The 19,002-nt window shown below is 36.1% G+C and overlaps 1 protein-coding gene across 4 annotated transcripts in view; it reads right to left on the bottom strand.

Moving 5' to 3' along the window:
• The window catches only part of LOC117123475 (NPC1-like intracellular cholesterol transporter 1), a 27,392-nt gene extending 9,438 nt beyond the window's left edge, over positions 1-17,954 (bottom strand). The window contains exons 1-9 of one of the 4 annotated variants that reach the window (XM_033269410.1): positions 17,835-17,954; positions 17,105-17,304; positions 7,411-7,561; positions 4,387-5,610; positions 3,950-4,176; positions 3,319-3,416; positions 2,705-2,883; positions 1,245-1,373; positions 402-584 (exon numbers count right to left, since the gene is read on the bottom strand). In XM_033269410.1, coding sequence (XP_033125301.1) covers positions 402-584; positions 1,245-1,373; positions 2,705-2,883; positions 3,319-3,416; positions 3,950-4,176; positions 4,387-5,610; positions 7,411-7,461 — 2,091 coding nt within the window. In that variant the 5' untranslated portion in view covers positions 7,462-7,561; positions 17,105-17,304; positions 17,835-17,954. Of the gene's footprint in view, positions 1-401; positions 585-1,244; positions 1,374-2,704; positions 2,884-3,318; positions 3,417-3,949; positions 4,177-4,386; positions 5,611-7,410; positions 7,562-8,966; positions 9,209-17,104; positions 17,305-17,437; positions 17,584-17,623; positions 17,686-17,834 lie in introns of those variants that run through there. The other 3 variants (XM_033269411.1, XM_033269409.1, XM_033269412.1) reach the window with 3 other exon arrangements.
• Between the last annotated feature and the right edge of the window lie 1,048 nt (positions 17,955-19,002).

The following is a 19,002-nucleotide window of genomic DNA, read 5'->3' as shown; positions in this document are numbered from 1 at the left end:
GTCTAGAAGACTTATTTCCAGTGGGGTCCTTCTGGTGGTGATTGGGCAGTACACCGGGAGACAATCCCCTACTCTTTTCCGAAGAGTGTACTGCGTTCTTTAACGTGCACATGGGCCATAATGCACACGGGACCAACGGCTTAAACGTCTCATCCGAAAGACGGTGCGCTATTGTAACTTGTATTTCAGCCCTCTAGCTGAGACACAAGGAGAGGCAGCGATGGGAATTGAACCGGGGACCTAGAGATCTCCACGGTTCAGCACACACACAGCGCGGCTACCACCACCAGATTAGCCGACTGAGCTAAGCTGCTCCTGAACCTGAATATCTGTTATGTACAAAATTGACTTGAGTAATACTAAATTATTCTACAAATATACTTTTTTATTTGCATATTCACCTGATAATCCTTGACAAGGATGAACATGTTGTCTGCTCCAACAGCGAGGATAATAAAAGGCACAACTTCCAAAACAATTAGGCTGGGTTTAATATCAGCATAACCATACACACCCGCAGCCGACGTAATGGAAAGTAGGATAATCACAATACCACATACGCCTAGCGTAATTTTCGAATCAACCTGGATGGTTAAATGTATTATAAAATTAGATCTACTTTTAAAGATTAATCTAACATTCCCGGGCATAAGCCTACTATATGCAAACACATGAACATTATCGCATTCATTTAGATTATAGGCCTAATACGTCGTTGAAACATGGATCCGATCTCACATCGTCACATAGACTGGGTTCCAGCCCCTAAACTTCACCTCAATCAGTTAAAAAGCTTGAAAAAAACGATTTTGGCACCAATAGCGTTCTATATTACTTATTTGCTTGGCGTTTCATAGTATTGTTTTTCTTGGTTTCGCATCCAAATTCAACAACATAAAAAGTTTACCGATATATACCAACGCTGGCGGCGCTCTCTGAAATTAGATACTGTAATACTAGGAAAAATCAATAATTAGAGACTTGCGGCAAGTCTAATCGTCACCATTTACAGCGATTACATTAGAATCCCACTTTTACTTCTAAAGTTTGTTTTCACAAAATCGCTACACAGTATTGCTGCTGATTGATCGGTTGAATCGGGGAGTCTTCTCAATTGAGTATAAAATACAGTACGTCTAGTTACGGACCTACTTGTATCATATCTATATTGTAAATATATATTTGATGGATGAATAAAGCTGTTGCTTTACCAACAAAAGAGAAAACAATTTGCTTGTACGTACCAGGAGACGCGCACACTTGTTGTACTGCCCGAGCGCCAATACAATGTATACAAATACCGCACAGTAACTGATGACAATTGTTAACGTATCGGCCTCGCTATCTTTCTTAATTTCATCCTCAAGTGAAAACTAAAAAGATAAGTGAAAAAAAAAAACATATTTAGTTTATGGTTTCAGTGTGAAACATACCAAGGTTAAAGTCCAACACTTGTTTTTAATGGTAGGCCTTCTTCTGGGTGTGAATTGGCTGCACAGGGGGTTACAGCGGGGAACAACCCCCTGCCCTTTTTCGAAGAGTGACCTATACAGCGTTCTTCAAACGTGCACATGATGAGTCATATTGCAGTAATGCGCATTCACATCGGATCCGACGACATTCAAACCGTGTTTCCGATGCGATGAACGCCAGCGTCCCTATTCTTACATACTGATCCAATTTTTTTATCGGTTCGGTAGGATTTCTGATTCAAATTTTCCCATTCGGTGTGAAAGCACCTTTAAACGTTTATTCCAGAAAATGGACCAAAAGACCAAAGTAATCTGGTACAATCTCAGGGGTTCTCAGTCAGCGCCCAAAGGCGCCCTTATTGTTTAAGAAATATGCAATATTCAAATGTGTGGAGAAGCAAAATCAGCCTTGTTAAAACAATTTATTTTGTAGCTGAAAAAAATGTTCACCTCTCTCCTCCTTACCTTGGCAATTTGCTGAGCAAAAAGCAATTTCTCTAGCCTAATATCTATAAAGCGTTGAACTGAGGTTACCTCTATTTAGCGTTTAACACTTCGTGTATGCAACTTTCAGACGAGTCTTTTTGTTGACACTTTAAAAAAATGCTTAAATCATGGGGGAAATATCCTCCATGATTAAATACCCTCCATGATTAAATACAGTACACAGTGGCGTAAGTTGGCGTATTGGGTTTTCGGCAAGGGTTCATAATTGCCATTAATCACCGACAGGCCTACAACCACTTACCGGTACTACAACTAACAAAAAAAATATGTATAAATAATGTCTTAAAATTGGAAAATAAATAAATAAATAAAATTGAATAACAGGACGCGATTCGAATTCACGATCTTTTGGTTCCTTACTATACATCGTTAACCGACCGTGCCATCCCATGCGACGTGTCCTATAGTAATGGCAGTATGTACAGTCCTTGCTGAAACCCCTATTTTGTTTAGTAGGTGTGTAGAGCTTCCTGGGGTTCAACTTAAAAAAAGAGCCAAAAACTGTTGTTGGAAATCATCTCTAGTTTATGTGTACACAATTTCCTGCACGTCCGTTCAAAACTGTCGATGCTGGACGCTTTTAAAGTTAAACAACAATAAGAAGTGAGGTTCAGAGGTCCGCGGACCTAAAATTAAAATCATCACCTCATTTCAGCAGCTGGAACGGGCACCCTATTGGTCCCCCTCCAATTGTTGAGTTACTGTAGACACTGAGTGTAACTTACATCTGAGTAGTAGGTAACCCTTATCAACGAACTTGTGTATGTCGTCTCCATGTACTCAATGAATGCTTCTTCCCATGCTATCTTCATATCTGAGAATTCATTGTCGTCCGGTTCATTTCTCACAAAAAGCACCATAGGAAAAGCCTCGGCACTATTGTAAACATCTACGCCATCAACAGCTAAGTTTAAGTAAATTAAACAATATTTATGCATATACGCATTCTTTAATACTTGTTTCATTTTAATGTGATTTTTTTCTTTTATATTCGTTTTTACTCTGGGAACTTTATAAGGGCTATTCTAAAATATATATAGGCATATATAGGCATACATACATACATATACCTGTCTCTTATACACATCTAGATGTGTATAAGAGACAGTATCAGTCCTTATTTATTTTATCTGTTGACACATTATTTTTAAAACTTTCCTATATAACATGTCTTAATTCCCAAAACACTGTCTCTTATACACATCTAGATGTGTATAAATGATAAGCCTCAATCTTGTGCACATTATTTGACAATAACAAAACATTAAATATTCATCTTTTGTTAACTGATCATTTTTTGGTTTAGATTATTGATGAAAATTCGTTTGGTTTAACTTACTGTCGTAGCCTCCGAGGGAAGTGTACGGAAACGTTGGAAAGCCAACTGAGCTACTGCAGGGAATGCCTAGAGGAATGGATTGAATAGCCAATGGCGAACTGAAAACAAACAAGTTGAACGTCATCTCTCAGGAACAGAGAAAGACAGAGGGGTTTTTTTGGGGGGGGGGGGGGGGGGTAGTGATCAGGTAAAGATATATACAAACTTTAGTTCGAGTACCAATACAAAATAATTATCATCATTTTAATTATTAGGCATATTGGCTATCATTTAAAATTATAATTATCATTATTTACCACAATTATTACCATTATCATTATCGTCATCACCATCAATACCATCATTAACACCAACACCATTATGCCCATCGTCATCGTCATCATCATCTTCTAGGTGTCATTACAATCATCATCACCACCACAAGCCTGAGGTGGTTCGGCAACCCCGCTCATATGGATAGGGAACGCCAACACGCCCAAGGCTGACGCTGAGCATCGTAATATGTGGTGGTGAACATTTTTATCATTCGACTTTATTTCTACGATCCTTTAACTTTTGGAGTCTTTAAGAAAACTTCTTTTACAAACCAAAACCTCTCCAGAACCATTTAGAACAAATTTCAGTAACCTACTTGGCGCAATACAGGAAATGATCTCGATAGTCTGCTACGGGAGTCTTTACTTTCATTCTGTCGAGGTTATTCTGCCAATACTGAAGAACGCTGATCGTCAAACATTCATCGGAGAGAGGCGCCAAGGGTTGGTAGCACACGTCTTGATATGTAATCGTTGTTTTTGTACCATTAGAAAGAGTAAATGGAACTTCGATTTGTTTTATTTGGTTCTGCAGAGATAATATCTAAACGAACGAAAACACGAATGTAAATCATCTTGTGATAATGCTTATGCATTTTAAAAGGTGAGTGGAAAAATCGTCCTAATAATAGCGGTTCTACTTCCCTGTGTAGACCCCTTGATATGCATAATATTTTAATAAATATAAAAAATATAAATTATATAAAAATTAAAACTAGATAATTGAAAATAATAAAAGACATTAAATTTTTACCTCCTCAAATATTTCCAGGTTAAATAGTGCTGTAAATTCAACAGGCCCATTTGCGTAAGAATTATAAATCGTGTTATTATTATTAAGTGGCGTTATGAACAACTGTTCAGTGACCGGCGGAGACCCGAATGTGTCTTGAAAATACTCTTGATTCTTCCTTGTCTGACCGTCTGGGTTTGACCAAAGCAGCACAGGATCTGTCACTATTTCTGTATATATTATTCCACAAGAACATCCGGCAACCACGATACCGGCGACCAAAAGGACAATAAATGGATGCTTAGCGACCATCGTACCCCACTTTTCAAACCATCCACTTAATGTATCGTTAAATATTTTGCTGCAAGAGTCACAGCAGTTTGCATCTATCTCATCTTCGGTTTCGTTTGATCTCCGTTTCTTACAGAAAGCTATGCAAAGTATAAACACCATAAGTATGACCAGGAACACGAAAAACACAATCGCCAGAATAAGAATCACACCATCCACTTCCCCGATCATAAACGGCTCATCAGTCGCCTCTGGAATATATTGCGCATCGCACGCAGCCGGACAATCCTCACAACTGCATGCCGGGTCACTTCCAGCCGGATTCTCGCAAGCGAGTGGTGTACTCGACAGTGGAACAATACCATCTGAAAAATTTTGATTTGCGTGTACAAAATTGTAATTGATTGCGTACGAAGTTGGTGCTGTCCCCTGTAAAACATTGAACCAAACTACTGGGGAGCATTTGTCGCCTGGGAATCCAGGACACATTAGGTCAAATACTTTGATGTCATTGATGCTTGGGTATAACACGTTTTTGCATGACTTGTGAACTCCGCTGGCATAGTCTAATGTCAAGAACAGATCGACGCCAGTGACAGATGTTTCCGTCGGGGATGTTACCGTTGTGGATGTTACATTCAAAAACTGGCTCTGGTGTGGACTACAAGTTATCTGGCAGAAGTGGTTCAAATAGTTTTTCAGACAGGCTGGGCAGCGACGTAGGGTTTGCTGGGCAAATGCTACTGTGGCGGCCATATTTGTTAACTGAGTCGGGCTACAACACACAATAGGGGGTAGACCAGGAGGTGCGGCTAAATTAGGGCAGAGGTCATAGAGTAGAAATAATGCTTGTTGGTTTGTTAGTGGTTGTGGAGGGGCATAATTCAAACAGGGCCCGTTTTCACATTCATCGTACCAAATACACATATTAGCCTGGTGAACTTGTCCATTATTCTGTCAACGTTAAAAAATAGACAATATGTAATAAGATTTATTGTGACACAGTAATGAAAGCATTATCGACGTCTTAATACATATACTTACATTCAGCATCATGCATTTCTGCACCTGATGCTGTCTTATTTAGTAAATCCATTATTAGTACCATGTCTTAATTCCCAAAACATTCGAAAATCAGAGTGGCGTATCTACCAGAACGGGAGTTTATGGGATCCACCCACATTTTGTTGAGCTGACTACAACATTATGGACAGTGGAGTCACTTAGGCTATGTTCACACACATCAGCTAACGGTTAGCAGGATCCGGATTACAAACATAGGCCTACGCGCTCACCCATGCGTTCATACAAGAAAATCCCCAATCTGGATACAAAGAGGATGATGATCGGATCACAGGCCAATAGGAAACTGGAAATTGGAAATGCGTACGTGTGATTGCTTAATGATAGCGCTCGTTAACCATTGGCGTATCCGGATCCTGGTAACGGTTAGCGCTAATCGATCGGGCGTTCTCACATGGGTGCTAACGGTTAGCTGCCGATCCGAATAATAGGGCTCGTGTGAACCTGACCAATAACTTTGTTTGGATTGGAAAATTAATATTTGAGTCCGATTACCTCGTCGTGGCGTCGGACTACAGTGGTCCATTCTAGCACAACCATCCCCCCTCCCCCCACCGCTGACGCCGCCATTGTTTCGGTTCAGTTCGGTTCATTACATGATTCCAATAAATTCACAATATAAAAACAATATAAAAATACATAACAGGAACATAAGCTTGAATTGATGAATAGTACAATAAAAGTAAATTGTGTAACAATAATATCAAACGAGAAGCTTCAACCAATGAAATGCGTCCGATTATGTGGTACGATGTGAACGCTTTTTACTAGTCATCGTTAACCATCCTTCAATGGGCTTAAGTGCTTAACAGTATAAACAAGTTTTCTATTGAACTGCATGAAAAGATCCTTTTGAGCATAGTGTGAATAATCGAATATACTGATACTTCTTACGGTGGATCAAATCAAGTTTATTCAGTATTTTTGCAAATAAATGAACTGCAGTACCGTATTACTGGTATATAGGCTAATTGTCTTGTCGAATATAAAGCCAAAGTTTTAATTAACCAATTGGATGTGGTTTCATTTTAAACGTAGGTGTTATGTACAACCTAGTACAGCGGGTACAAGACAGCCTCAATTGAACCCGACCTTAAACAACTTAATGTTTATGCCCAGCTTATATACCCGGTAAAGGAAAACTTAGTTACGATGTTCATAATACTAGAAGAAAAATGAAGTTTATTCAGTGTTTTAAATAAGTATAACGGTCATGGTCTAAAGCCGGACACTCACTACATCGTACGACGAACCCAATACCGCTCCCTGTGAGCGACAGATGATCGGTGGCAGTCTGAACGGAACCTGCATTCAAACGATCCGTTTCGCGAGCGCCGTGGCATTGCGATTGCGTTCTGAATAGAATCGCGTTGGCCGTCGGTGGGTCGGACCCACTGATATCTACTATTATTAGTAGGCCTAGTGATCAGTGGTCGGACCCAGTGCGTGCCCGACTTAAATCATTCTGTAACATACAATACAAAAAACTGATAGGAGTTAAACATAAAACCAATAAGACACACAAGTTCTTTAAAAGGACGTTAATAAAATAAGACATTCAAATGTGTGTATGTGTTTTTTTTTATCTTGTCTGGAAATAAATCGTGTGAAATTTGGTTTTTAATAATCTCACGTCCATGAAAACTAGAATTCAGAAGACACTTGACTTACCTGAGCACATAAGGAGACAAGTACCAATGCGGTAATTATTATTCCTTTCATTATGCGGCAGCTTCAACTGTCATGCAGATCCCCTTATTATTCCGTTTGTATTGCAAGTTACGACGGTTATTTCACGTCCAAATTCCTCCAAAAAACAGTGCTGAAATTTTAAGAAATTTTACGGCATTATATTAAACTAAGGAAGTAGATATTTAGCCAGTCGTGAGAACGCACTCCAACCCTAATCCTAAGGATAAACAAATTCGAGTTGTAGCTATTAAAATATACCCTTGGTATAAACTTTAATATTTTTGACTTGAAGTGATTATATATGGCATTAAAAACATAAGGTCGTATGATGTTCAATCTTGTGCCCACGAGTTATGACAATCATAAGTGGGTTAGTACTAAAACCGGATATTGGGAGAAAGCCAATAAACAACAACGTCGTCACAAAACAAAAGAAAATCAAAAAAGTGAAAGAAAAACATCTCACCAATTCCGATGGATTGAGAATTTTAAAATGTCCTCATTTTCTTTTAAAAAATAAAACTTTTGTTTAAGGAGGTTTATCCTTCGATAATATTAATGTTATAGGAACATATCACTAAGCCCACAACGATGTTATAAATAGGCCTATTTGTAAAATAAAAACAATAGCTGCTCATTATACAAAAATAAATAATAATAATAATAATAACTTGATAGGCCTATTAATAATGATGATGATAATGATAATAATAATAATGATGATGATAATGATTTTGAGAATAATATGCCAAATGATGATATATTTAATATAGCGCTTTTAACAAGGAAACGCTTTTAACAAGGAGACGCTTTCGATCAAGAAAAACTGTTCAAGTCTTGAACCGAGAAGCGAAATTAACACTTCAGGAAATGATAATATGGTGTATTCTATATATAAATTTTGACTATGAAATACCGTTATTAATTTCGAAGTGGCTTTAATCCATAAATAATGGACAAAATAATAATTGAGCATGCGTACTGGTACCATTTGTATTATATCGTCATGAAATGGCCAAAATAATCACTTATTCGACAGCGCCTAAAGCGTTCGTGATTTAGATCATTTTTATGGTATGTCAACTTTAACAAAAAGGGAGTGGTTAAGCATTGATTGAAACATGCCAGGCCTTAAAGACCTAAATATTCTTGATATGTTTTAATAATATCAAAGGTGTTGATCTTAATTTCGAACTAAAATCAAATATACAATGCAAGTAAAATGGTAAACATGGACTTGATTACCGTTATATCTTGGTGATTGTAAGAATGTTACACACTACTTTTTTCTAGGTCGAAATGTCTTACGAATGAAAAAATTGACGTTTTAAATATTAACTACATCTTTGAGAAAACCCCGGTGTTTGGAAATATTTTAGTCCTCGTCAGTTTGTTCTCCTCTATTATTTAGATGTCACTGTTTGTATCAAAGGCCTATATTATTGCAGTATATTTCTGTATATAATCTGTCTCGATGTATCAGCACTACAAACAACTTAGTTGAGTGAGTTTATGCGTACTCACTTAGAACCTACCTTTGTATTTCTGTATACGAAATATAATTACACCAGTTGAATTGTTGCGTTTCCTATGGATCCGAGGAGTGGAAAGCTCACACAAGCGCAAAGAGTAGATTAAGTATAATAAATACCGTACAGTTATGAGTAAGTTTTAACCTTCGTTTTATACACAATGCAGTCAAAGGTTTAAAGAATTTATCCATGGAGGAATTAGTTTAGCCTCCATGGTTTATCCAATGACCATTCACGCAAGAATAGATGACCTGAGTATAAGTGCATTGTTTAATTCAGGTTGTGAAGAGCATTTTGTTCTACGTCAGTTGCTTTAGTACTGAACAGTTAGGCCTAATTTTTTTTCCATGGAAACAACATCGGAATATAAGAAAATACAAAATAAACTTCCGGAAATTAAACTCGCTGAAAATTGTATAACTTTTAACGAAAGCGTTTTATTTGTGTGGTGGAGTGCGGAAAGAGATTTTGGGAACTTCCTGTGAATTCGACACATTTCGTCTGTGGTTTTGAAGTCATGGAAGCTATCGTATCCGTGTTCGGTTTCATTTAAAACAAATCTGAGGCGTGGTTAGGCCTACATACGTCTTAGTCAGAGAACGTCAGAATTTCCTTTAACAAAATTGACCAGAATTTAATTCCACGTATTGTAGGCCTACACAATATTCACATGGTGAACCCTACCGCCATTATTGGTTTAAAATTTTATTTTACTGTAAGAAGGTACCGTATTAACCTTCTTCCTTTTGTTGTCTTTAGACTTAGTTAATGGAAGTTAGCCTAATGTTAGGCCTACAGTATTCAAACGGCTTATAAACATATTATAAATTACAAACAAAAATAATAATACAGTAAATTAAAATATAGAACAAGAGCCTAAACGCCAGGCTCCGGAGAAAAAATTGTTTTGATATGTTACACAACTGATGTTTCTAATATACAAAAAGGATATTTGACGACAAAATCTGGAACGTTTAATACGGAGGGTGGGGAAGGGCGTAACATTTTCTCCATCCGTTCCCCCTGCCGGAACCTGGCTTTAAACACAAGCTTTTTATCGTTAACCGGACACTTTTACTTGCACTGTAGTGAGATTATCATATAAAAGTATCGATTATATAGAGAATTATTAAAATGTCGAAATGAAAAATAAACACTACCGTATATTATGACAATTCAATCAGGATATATCTTTGAAGTGGCTGGGCAAACTCCTTTTCGACAAAAAAAAATGCGAATTAGGTATTAAATTCATTCTGAATAAATGCCATGAATTAGTGAACGAATATATGAAATAACTGACGAATTAACGAACGAATGATGAATATTTGCACCAGAAGTGAAAACATGCTTTATATTTTTTGAACAATCGTCGTACAAATATTCATTATTAGTTCTTATAATATGCCATGTCAATAGTTGAAAGTCGGGATTTGTCGTGTATACAGTAGTATTGTCTGCTTCAACATAAAGAAAGTTATAGGCCTAAAAAGTTTTAGAAACCGTAACAATACATGGCAATCATTAGATAGGGGTGAATCGTACAAACCATTTTCACTGTTCTATATCAGATTGTAAACGTTAAGGATAGCTTATAACCCGTCAGGATGGAGTCAGAACCATTCAGACTCCAACCAAAACAGATTGCAAATACGGTCAAATGATTCACGTTATCTGATGTTTAATCAGCCGCAGAGTCCTTTCATTTGTTTTTAATGATTCTAGTAAAAATATTCATTCCAAATAATAAAAAAAAAACAATCTTTGAAGCAAATATATAATGGTATTCGTTGTGCGATCGACGGGACGGAACGGAATGTCACTGAATTGTATTCAAATATTCCATGAAGAATGACTATATATAAACCAACAATTCCCTTGGATTAAAGTCTTGAAACTGACAGGGTGTAGTGAATTGTTCTCCTTTTAATCATCTGCTGGATCCTAATACGATTGGCCTCGTCAGAAAGAATGTGAACGCGGTCGTGTACTCTTTGTGATGGATTCTGGTTCAAAGTTGTTACATGCGTCTTTTGTTTTATAATCTAAATGTGCTTGTGGCCGATAAAAATGTAGGGTTTTGTTTGTAGGCATGTTATGACTCTGAATGTCAAAGTCAATATAAAACCGTTTACTTAAAGCCAGTCTCCGAAGGCAAAAAAATGATATGTTGTACAACTGAAAAGGTGCTTAACCACGTATTTACCTCCCGTTTTTAGATATACAAAAATCCGTATCATACCGCTATTTCGTCAAACAGTGTCTTAAAAAATCGTTGTATAACATATAGGTCTATACATTATATCTTTACCGTCGGAAATCATGGAGGAACAAAATATTCCTGGAAATGAACAAAATATGTTTGTGTTCTACTATCTAACTCAACGTTTTTGCATCATTATGCAAAAAAAAATGTGGAATGAATTAAGTAAATTAACGGGTAAAAATACGAAAAACACATATTCTTCTAATATCGAGTGTAATGACTTCAATGATTATTTCACTAATATTGGCGAAGAAATGTCAAAAACCTTTGGAAACAATTTTCCAAAATGGAAAAATCCACCTTGCGAATATTCTTTCTCCTTTGATTATATAAATGTTCATACCATACTTGATAGACTAAAACAACTACCTGAAAAAAATCTTGATGTGTTAGACCTTGATAGTAAACTACTTAGATTAGCGGCACCCTTTATCTCTGTTTCTCTTTGCCACATTTTTAACCTCTCTTTAACTTCCGGCTGTGTTCCGGATGATTGGAAAATTGCGCGGACAACGCCAATTTATAAAGGAAAGGGTAGTAAAGAGTGTATGAGCAACTTTAGACCAATATCCACTGTAAGTCATATTGCAAAGATTGTTGAGAAAGAGGTGCAGGCTCAATTGACTTCCTATCTTATTGATTATGATTTAATCAATATTGATCAATTTGCGTTTCTTAAGAATCACTCTACAGTTACATGTTTACACAGAGTCGTTGATGAATGGCTTGAATGCATGGATGACTCCGAGATGTTTGGAGCATGTTTTTTAGATATTTCTAAGTGCTTTGACACTATTGATCACTCAATTCTACTATACAAACTTGCTAACTATGGTGTAAATCCAAATGCTATTGAATGGTTCAAAAGCTATCTTAAAAATAGAAAACAATTTGTATACTACAATAATAGCAAATCAAAATTGAATTCCATTAACATTGGTGTTCCTCAGGGTAGTGTTCTAGGACCTATTCTTTTCCTATTATTTATTAATGATATTTCACAATCTATCGGAAATTGTATCTGTAGCATTTTTGCTGATGATGTAGTTGTTTACACATCCAGTAACAACGTAACCATAATTAATGATTCATTACAAAATATAATGAACAATGTAAAAAAAATGGTATAATGATAATCACCTTTCCATTAATACTGATAAAACTAAAATAATGCTTCTCAGAAATAATCACTCTAGGACCATTAATAACACCTTAAATATTGTTCTTGATAACACAAAACTTGAACAAGTTTCCAGCATAAGGTACCTAGGAATTATAATTGACGACACTCTAAGTTGGAAACAACATGTGCACAATATTTCTAAAAATGTGGGATTTAAAATCACAATGTTGGGCAAAATGTCAGGGTTTCTTAATAAATCACTATTAGAAACTCTGTACATTATGCTATAACTGTTTGGGGAAATTTGTCCGAACTTAATAAGAAAATTGTTAAAAGACACCAGAGAAGGGCGGCTCGTATTATAACGGATAACTTTGATTATCGAAATATTAGAGGTGATGATATTATTCATTCTTTGTCTTGGCAATCGTTTGAAGAGAGAAGGAATTTTGCCATTGCGTGTCTTATGTATAAATGTATTCAAGGTCTTGCGCCGCAAAGGCTTTTAAATGAAATTGTATTAGTATGTGATAGGCACACACATTCAACCCGTAGTGGGAACTTACTTCGAGTGGTTACACCTAAATTTAACTCGTATAAAATGAGTTCGAGTCTTAAGGTTGCCGGAGCAAAAATCTGGAATGAATTACCTTCAAATATCACCCACTCACCATCAATTTATTCTTTCAAAAAGACTTACAAGGCTCATTTCTTCCCTTAATTGATTTCTGGCCTTGTCTGATTACTATTTAGGTTTTTCTGCTTTTGAAAAGCCGCACCCCCTTATTTGAGGTGGCGCCGAACACTTCAGGAAATGATAATATGGTGTATTCTATATATAAATTTTGACTATGAAATACCGTTATTAATTTCGAAGTGGCTTTAATCCATAAATAATGGACAAAATAATAATTGAGCATGCGTACTGGTACCATTTGTATTATATCGTCATGAAATGGCCAAAATAATCACTTATTCGACAGCGCCTAAAGCGTTCGTGATTTAGATCATTTTTATGGTATGTCAACTTTAACAAAAAGGGAGTGGTTAAGCATTGATTGAAACATGCCAGGCCTTAAAGACCTAAATATTCTTGATATGTTTTAATAATATCAAAGGTGTTGATCTTAATTTCGAACTAAAATCAAATATACAATGCAAGTAAAATGGTAAACATGGACTTGATTACCGTTATATCTTGGTGATTGTAAGAATGTTACACACTACTTTTTTCTAGGTCGAAATGTCTTACGAATGAAAAAATTGACGTTTTAAATATTAACTACATCTTTGAGAAAACCCCGGTGTTTGGAAATATTTTAGTCCTCGTCAGTTTGTTCTCCTCTATTATTTAGATGTCACTGTTTGTATCAAAGGCCTATATTATTGCAGTATATTTCTGTATATAATCTGTCTCGATGTATCAGCACTACAAACAACTTAGTTGAGTGAGTTTATGCGTACTCACTTAGAACCTACCTTTGTATTTCTGTATACGAAATATAATTACACCAGTTGAATTGTTGCGTTTCCTATGGATCCGAGGAGTGGAAAGCTCACACAAGCGCAAAGAGTAGATTAAGTATAATAAATACCGTACAGTTATGAGTAAGTTTTAACCTTCGTTTTATACACAATGCAGTCAAAGGTTTAAAGAATTTATCCATGGAGGAATTAGTTTAGCCTCCATGGTTTATCCAAGGACCACTTACACACAAGATTAGATGACCTGAGTATAAATGCATTGTTTAATTCAGGTTGTGAAGAGTATTTTGTTCCACGTCAATTGCTTTAGTACTGAACAGTTGGGCCTAAATTTTTCCATGGAAAAAACATCGGAATATAAGAAAATATTTATTATTTTGCTAAGAATCTTTATACTAAATGGATCTTTATGGAGTGTCAATAAAACTTAACCGACCAATCCAAATGTGGTATTTAATAGCCAGTGATACGCGCATGTCCCACAAACACGAACGTTTCTTTTACGCTGTTTAAGGTTCCACACCTTAGCAACAATATCCAGGGGGCGGGGTTTGTTGGAAATGACCATAATAGCTTACTATCCTTCACGTTCTTATATACATTAGCGATTAGTACTGTGGCTTTTAATCTTTTGTTACAAAATAAACTTCCGGAAATTAAACTCGCTGAAAATTGTTTAACTTTTAACGAAAGCGTTTCATGTGTGTGGTGGAGTGCGGAAAGAGATTTTGGGAACTTCCTGTGAATTCGACACATTTCGTCTGTGGTGTTGAAGTCATGGAAGCTATCGTATCCGTGTTCGGTTTCATTTAAAATAAATCTGAGGCGTGGTTAGGCCTACATACGTCTTAGTCAGAGAACGTCAGAATTTCCTTTAACAAAATTGACCAGAATTTAAATCCACGTATTGTAGGCATACACAATATTCACATGGTGAACCCGACCGCCATTATTTGTTTAAAATTTTATTTTACTGTAAGAAGGTACCGTATTATTAACCTTCTTCCTTTTGTTGTCTTTAGACTTAGTTAATGGAAGTTAGCCTAATGTTAGGCCTACAGTATTCAAACGGCTTATAAACATATTGTAAATTACAAACAAAAATAATAATACAGTAAATTAAAATATAGAACAAGCCTAAACGCCAGGCTCCGGAGAAAAAATTGTTTTGATATGTTATACAACTGATGTTTCTAATACACAAAAAGGATATTTGACGACAAAATCTGGAACGTTTAATGCGAGACAGATTTTTCAAACTAAAAATTAGGAGAGGAGGGTGGGGAAAGGCGTAACATTTTCTCCATCTGAACCTGGCTTTAAACACAAGCTTTTTATCGTTAACCGGACACTTTTACTTGCACTGTAGTGAGATTATAATATAAAAGTATCGATTATATAGAGAATTATTAAAATGTCGAAATGAAAAATAAACACTAGGACTATATTATGACAATTCAATCAGGATATATCTTTGAAGTGGCTAGGCAAACTCCTTTTCGACTAAAAAAGCGAATTAGGTATTAAATTCATTCTGAATAAATGCAATGAATTAGTAAACGAATATATGAAATAACTGACGAATGAACGAATGAATGATGAATATTTGCACCAGAAATGAAAACATGCTTTATATTTTTTGAACAATCGTCGTACAAATATTCATTATTAATTCTTATAATATACCATGTCAATAGTTAAAAGTCGGGATTTGTCGTGTATACAGTCTGCTTCAACATAAAGAAAGTTACAGGTCTAAAACAGTTTTAGAAACCGTAACAATACATGGCAATCATTAAATAGGGGTGAATCTTACAAACCATTTTCACTGTTCTATATCAGATTGATAACCCGTCAGGATGGAGTCAGAACCATTCAGACTCCAACCAAAACAGATTGCAAATACGGTCAAATGATTCACGTTATCTGATGTTTAATCAGCCGCAGAGTCCTTTCATTTGTTTTTAATGATTCTAGTAAAAATATTCATTCCAAATAATAAAAAAAAAACAATCTTTGAAGCAAATATATAATGGTATTCGTTGTGCGATCGACGGGACGGAACGGAATGTCACTGATTTGTATTCAAATATTTCATGAAGAATGACTAATATAAAACCAACAATTCCCTTGGATTAAAGTCTTGAAATTGACAGGGTGTAGTGAATTGTTCTCCTTTTAATCATCTGCTGGATCCTAATACGATTGGCCTCGTCAGAAAGAATGTGAACGCGGTCGTGAACTCTTTGTGATGGATTCTGGTTCAAAGTTGTTACATGCGTCTTTTGTTTTATGATAATCTTAAATGTGCCGATAAAAATGTAGGGTTTTGTTTGTAGGCATGTTATGACTCTGAATGTCAAAGTCAATATAAAACCGTTTAGTCTCCGAAGACAAACAAATTATATGTTGTACAACTGAAAAAGGTGCTTAACCACGTATTTACCTCCCGTTTTTAGATATACAAAAATCCGTATCATACCGCTATTTCGTCAGTGTCTTAAAAAATCGTTGTATAACATATAGGTCTATACATTATATCTTTACCTTCGGAAATCATGGAGGAACAAAATATTCCTAGACATGAACAAAATATGTTTGTGTTCTACTATTTAACTCAACGTTTTTGCATCATTATTTAAAGATTGCCACACGTACAACACGTCTGTGTTAAATTTATAATATTTTTTCATTGGTCATTTCAAATTGAAATTTTTGGCAGCTGCAATGTAGACCCAGTACGACGAATATAACTTCCCCTGCCTAAATCGCATATGGGGGGGGGGGGTGAGATATTTGAGGAGCCATCGATCAGTCCCGATGCCCGGGTCTTCAGCGCATGTCGAACATTACCTCTCTGCCAATTGCTTACCGTGAGCAATAAGTGGAGCTAATAATATATTTGTCCGATCTTCCGATCCAGTTTCGATTCTGTAAACACCAGATCTGAAGACTGAGCTATTTTACTCTCTAGAAATCTCATGAGACTTATTCAGTACTAATTAACAGCATAAGATAATACTTCTAATTTAAATATAAAGGTAAACAGTAATATATTTAAATAGGAATGCAAAACTTAACGTGGTGGTGCGGAGGTATTTCAAAAGCTCCATCAAAAATACTAATCTTTCATAACATCCTAAATGACTTAAATTTAGGATTTTATGAAAAATACTAATCTTTCATAACATCCTAAATTTAAGTCATTTGTAGGTCTACTGTAACCTATAGGCGTACTTTTGCTATAAAGAATAAAAGTGAACTTACAGGAAAGCTTATAGGCCTATGTAGTTGTTAGACTTATGATGACCAGCCCCCGCTCCGTGACTTGATTTAGACGAGTGGCAATAACAATACCATACAGATTCAAAACAGCGTACACAATCACTTCACAATAGAAGGCTTAATGCTTCACTCGAGGAGAATGTAATCATCCAGCTGTATAGCTAGCAGACTGCCACAGTAGGCTACATATTATAGGCATAATAACAGAATAATAATAATAATAATAATAATTTATTTGGATATGCACTTTTGAATCAGTGGCACTCAACCACAAGTGTGGTGCATCCTAACAACAAGAAAAAATATAAAAATTACAATCAAAAAGAAAGACATCAAAACAACAGGAGATAATTAAATCAGCTAAAACTATAACATAGAGAAAATAGTTCAATTTTCTCTACGACAAAAAGAACATCATCAGTCTCTAGAAGACACGTCTCTCTCCTGCAACATTCGTACGGAAAAAGGAACGCCCACCAGAGACACCCATCAGCCAACTACCTGATCGCAACAGGGCTGTTACAACCAAGAACGCACTCCCGCACAGCAACTACAAAAGAGAGACCTCTCACTACAGATACAATTGATCAAATCGCTACCTGTAGGAGCGGTTTGGGGCTAGTGCTTGCGGTTCTGCTTCTCAACCTTAAGGTCGGTGGTTCAATCCCTCGCTGAGAAATTTGCTTCTTAGTGTCCTAGGCAAGGCACTTACATAAATTTTCCAATCTCCACCCAGGAGTACAAGTACCTGGTAGGTTCAAACACAAAATGCGCTGATTACAGCAGCAACTATCTATGGAATTCTTCCCAGGGAGCTGATGTGTTCCACGTGCTTGATCCAATGACGGGAGTAATAATGTGCAGGCATTACGAGCTATATAAACTTAACATATTATTTTCTAAATATGATTGTCATTGCATTTATACAAGTCTTTGCATTTCGCGTTATTGCAATTTTATCAGTTTTAAAAACATAAACGCAAGCGGTGTTTTGCTAATAGAATACTGTTTTTATCAATTAAGAACAGATATGCCCTACTTCATTTTATTACTAACAGTAAATATTAATATTCCTATATCACATAGTGTGTAAAGTAGTGGCCCAAATTTGTAATTTGTAGGATACCAATAATTAATGGCGGATCCAGGAATTCGAAATAGAGATTGGTGGGGAGGGGGGATGGCAGAAATCGATTTTACAGGTGAAGGACCGAAATGTTATGTTATGGCACTTCCAGATGACCAGAAATGGTAGTAACAGACTAAAATTATGAATGTCATTTTTTTTTTCGAAAATTGTGAATTATTTTGGGTGGACACGGATCCCCTCCCCTCCCCTTCATTGAATCCACCTATGAAATGAAAAGTCCAAAGTCACATTCGTAGACATTATCTGAGTGGTGCACTAAAATAGCCAAAGTTAAAATATGATGATACCCTCCGTCAAAAAGGTGTTCGCAACTTGCTCACAGGGAACAAATACAAAATGCTGAGGAGCATTCTACTATGACAACATGTCCAGCAGGATACACAATAACTGACCAAGAAAACAGAATGGCAACCAGAATAAGCAAAGGTAAAAGAGGCAGGCCAGACGATATAACAAAAAAAAAAACATCAAACACTGGACGAAGGCAGTAAAAGATTACCATTAAAGGATTAAAGAATTAATGTCCTACTGAACTTCCAGATCCGGAAGATGATGCTGTTGAAGATAATAAGGACTATCCAAATTATTTGGACCCCAATAACTTTCTTCAGTATCGAGTACACAAGGTGTTAACATTTGAACAAAGCGATAGCCTATTTTTTTAAATAGTTTTTGTAGACTCGAGTATCTTGGCCTTAAAGCCAATAACTGCGTGTCTTTGAAAGGACAA

Source organism: Anneissia japonica, unplaced genomic scaffold, assembly GCF_011630105.1.
Source record: "Anneissia japonica isolate Jap-2015-1 unplaced genomic scaffold, ASM1163010v1 scaffold287717_len1600092_cov198, whole genome shotgun sequence".
NCBI lineage: Eukaryota > Metazoa > Echinodermata > Crinoidea > Comatulida > Comatulidae > Anneissia > Anneissia japonica.
Note: the sequence above shows the minus strand (reverse complement) of the source record. Positions and strands in the feature narration are given on the sequence as shown.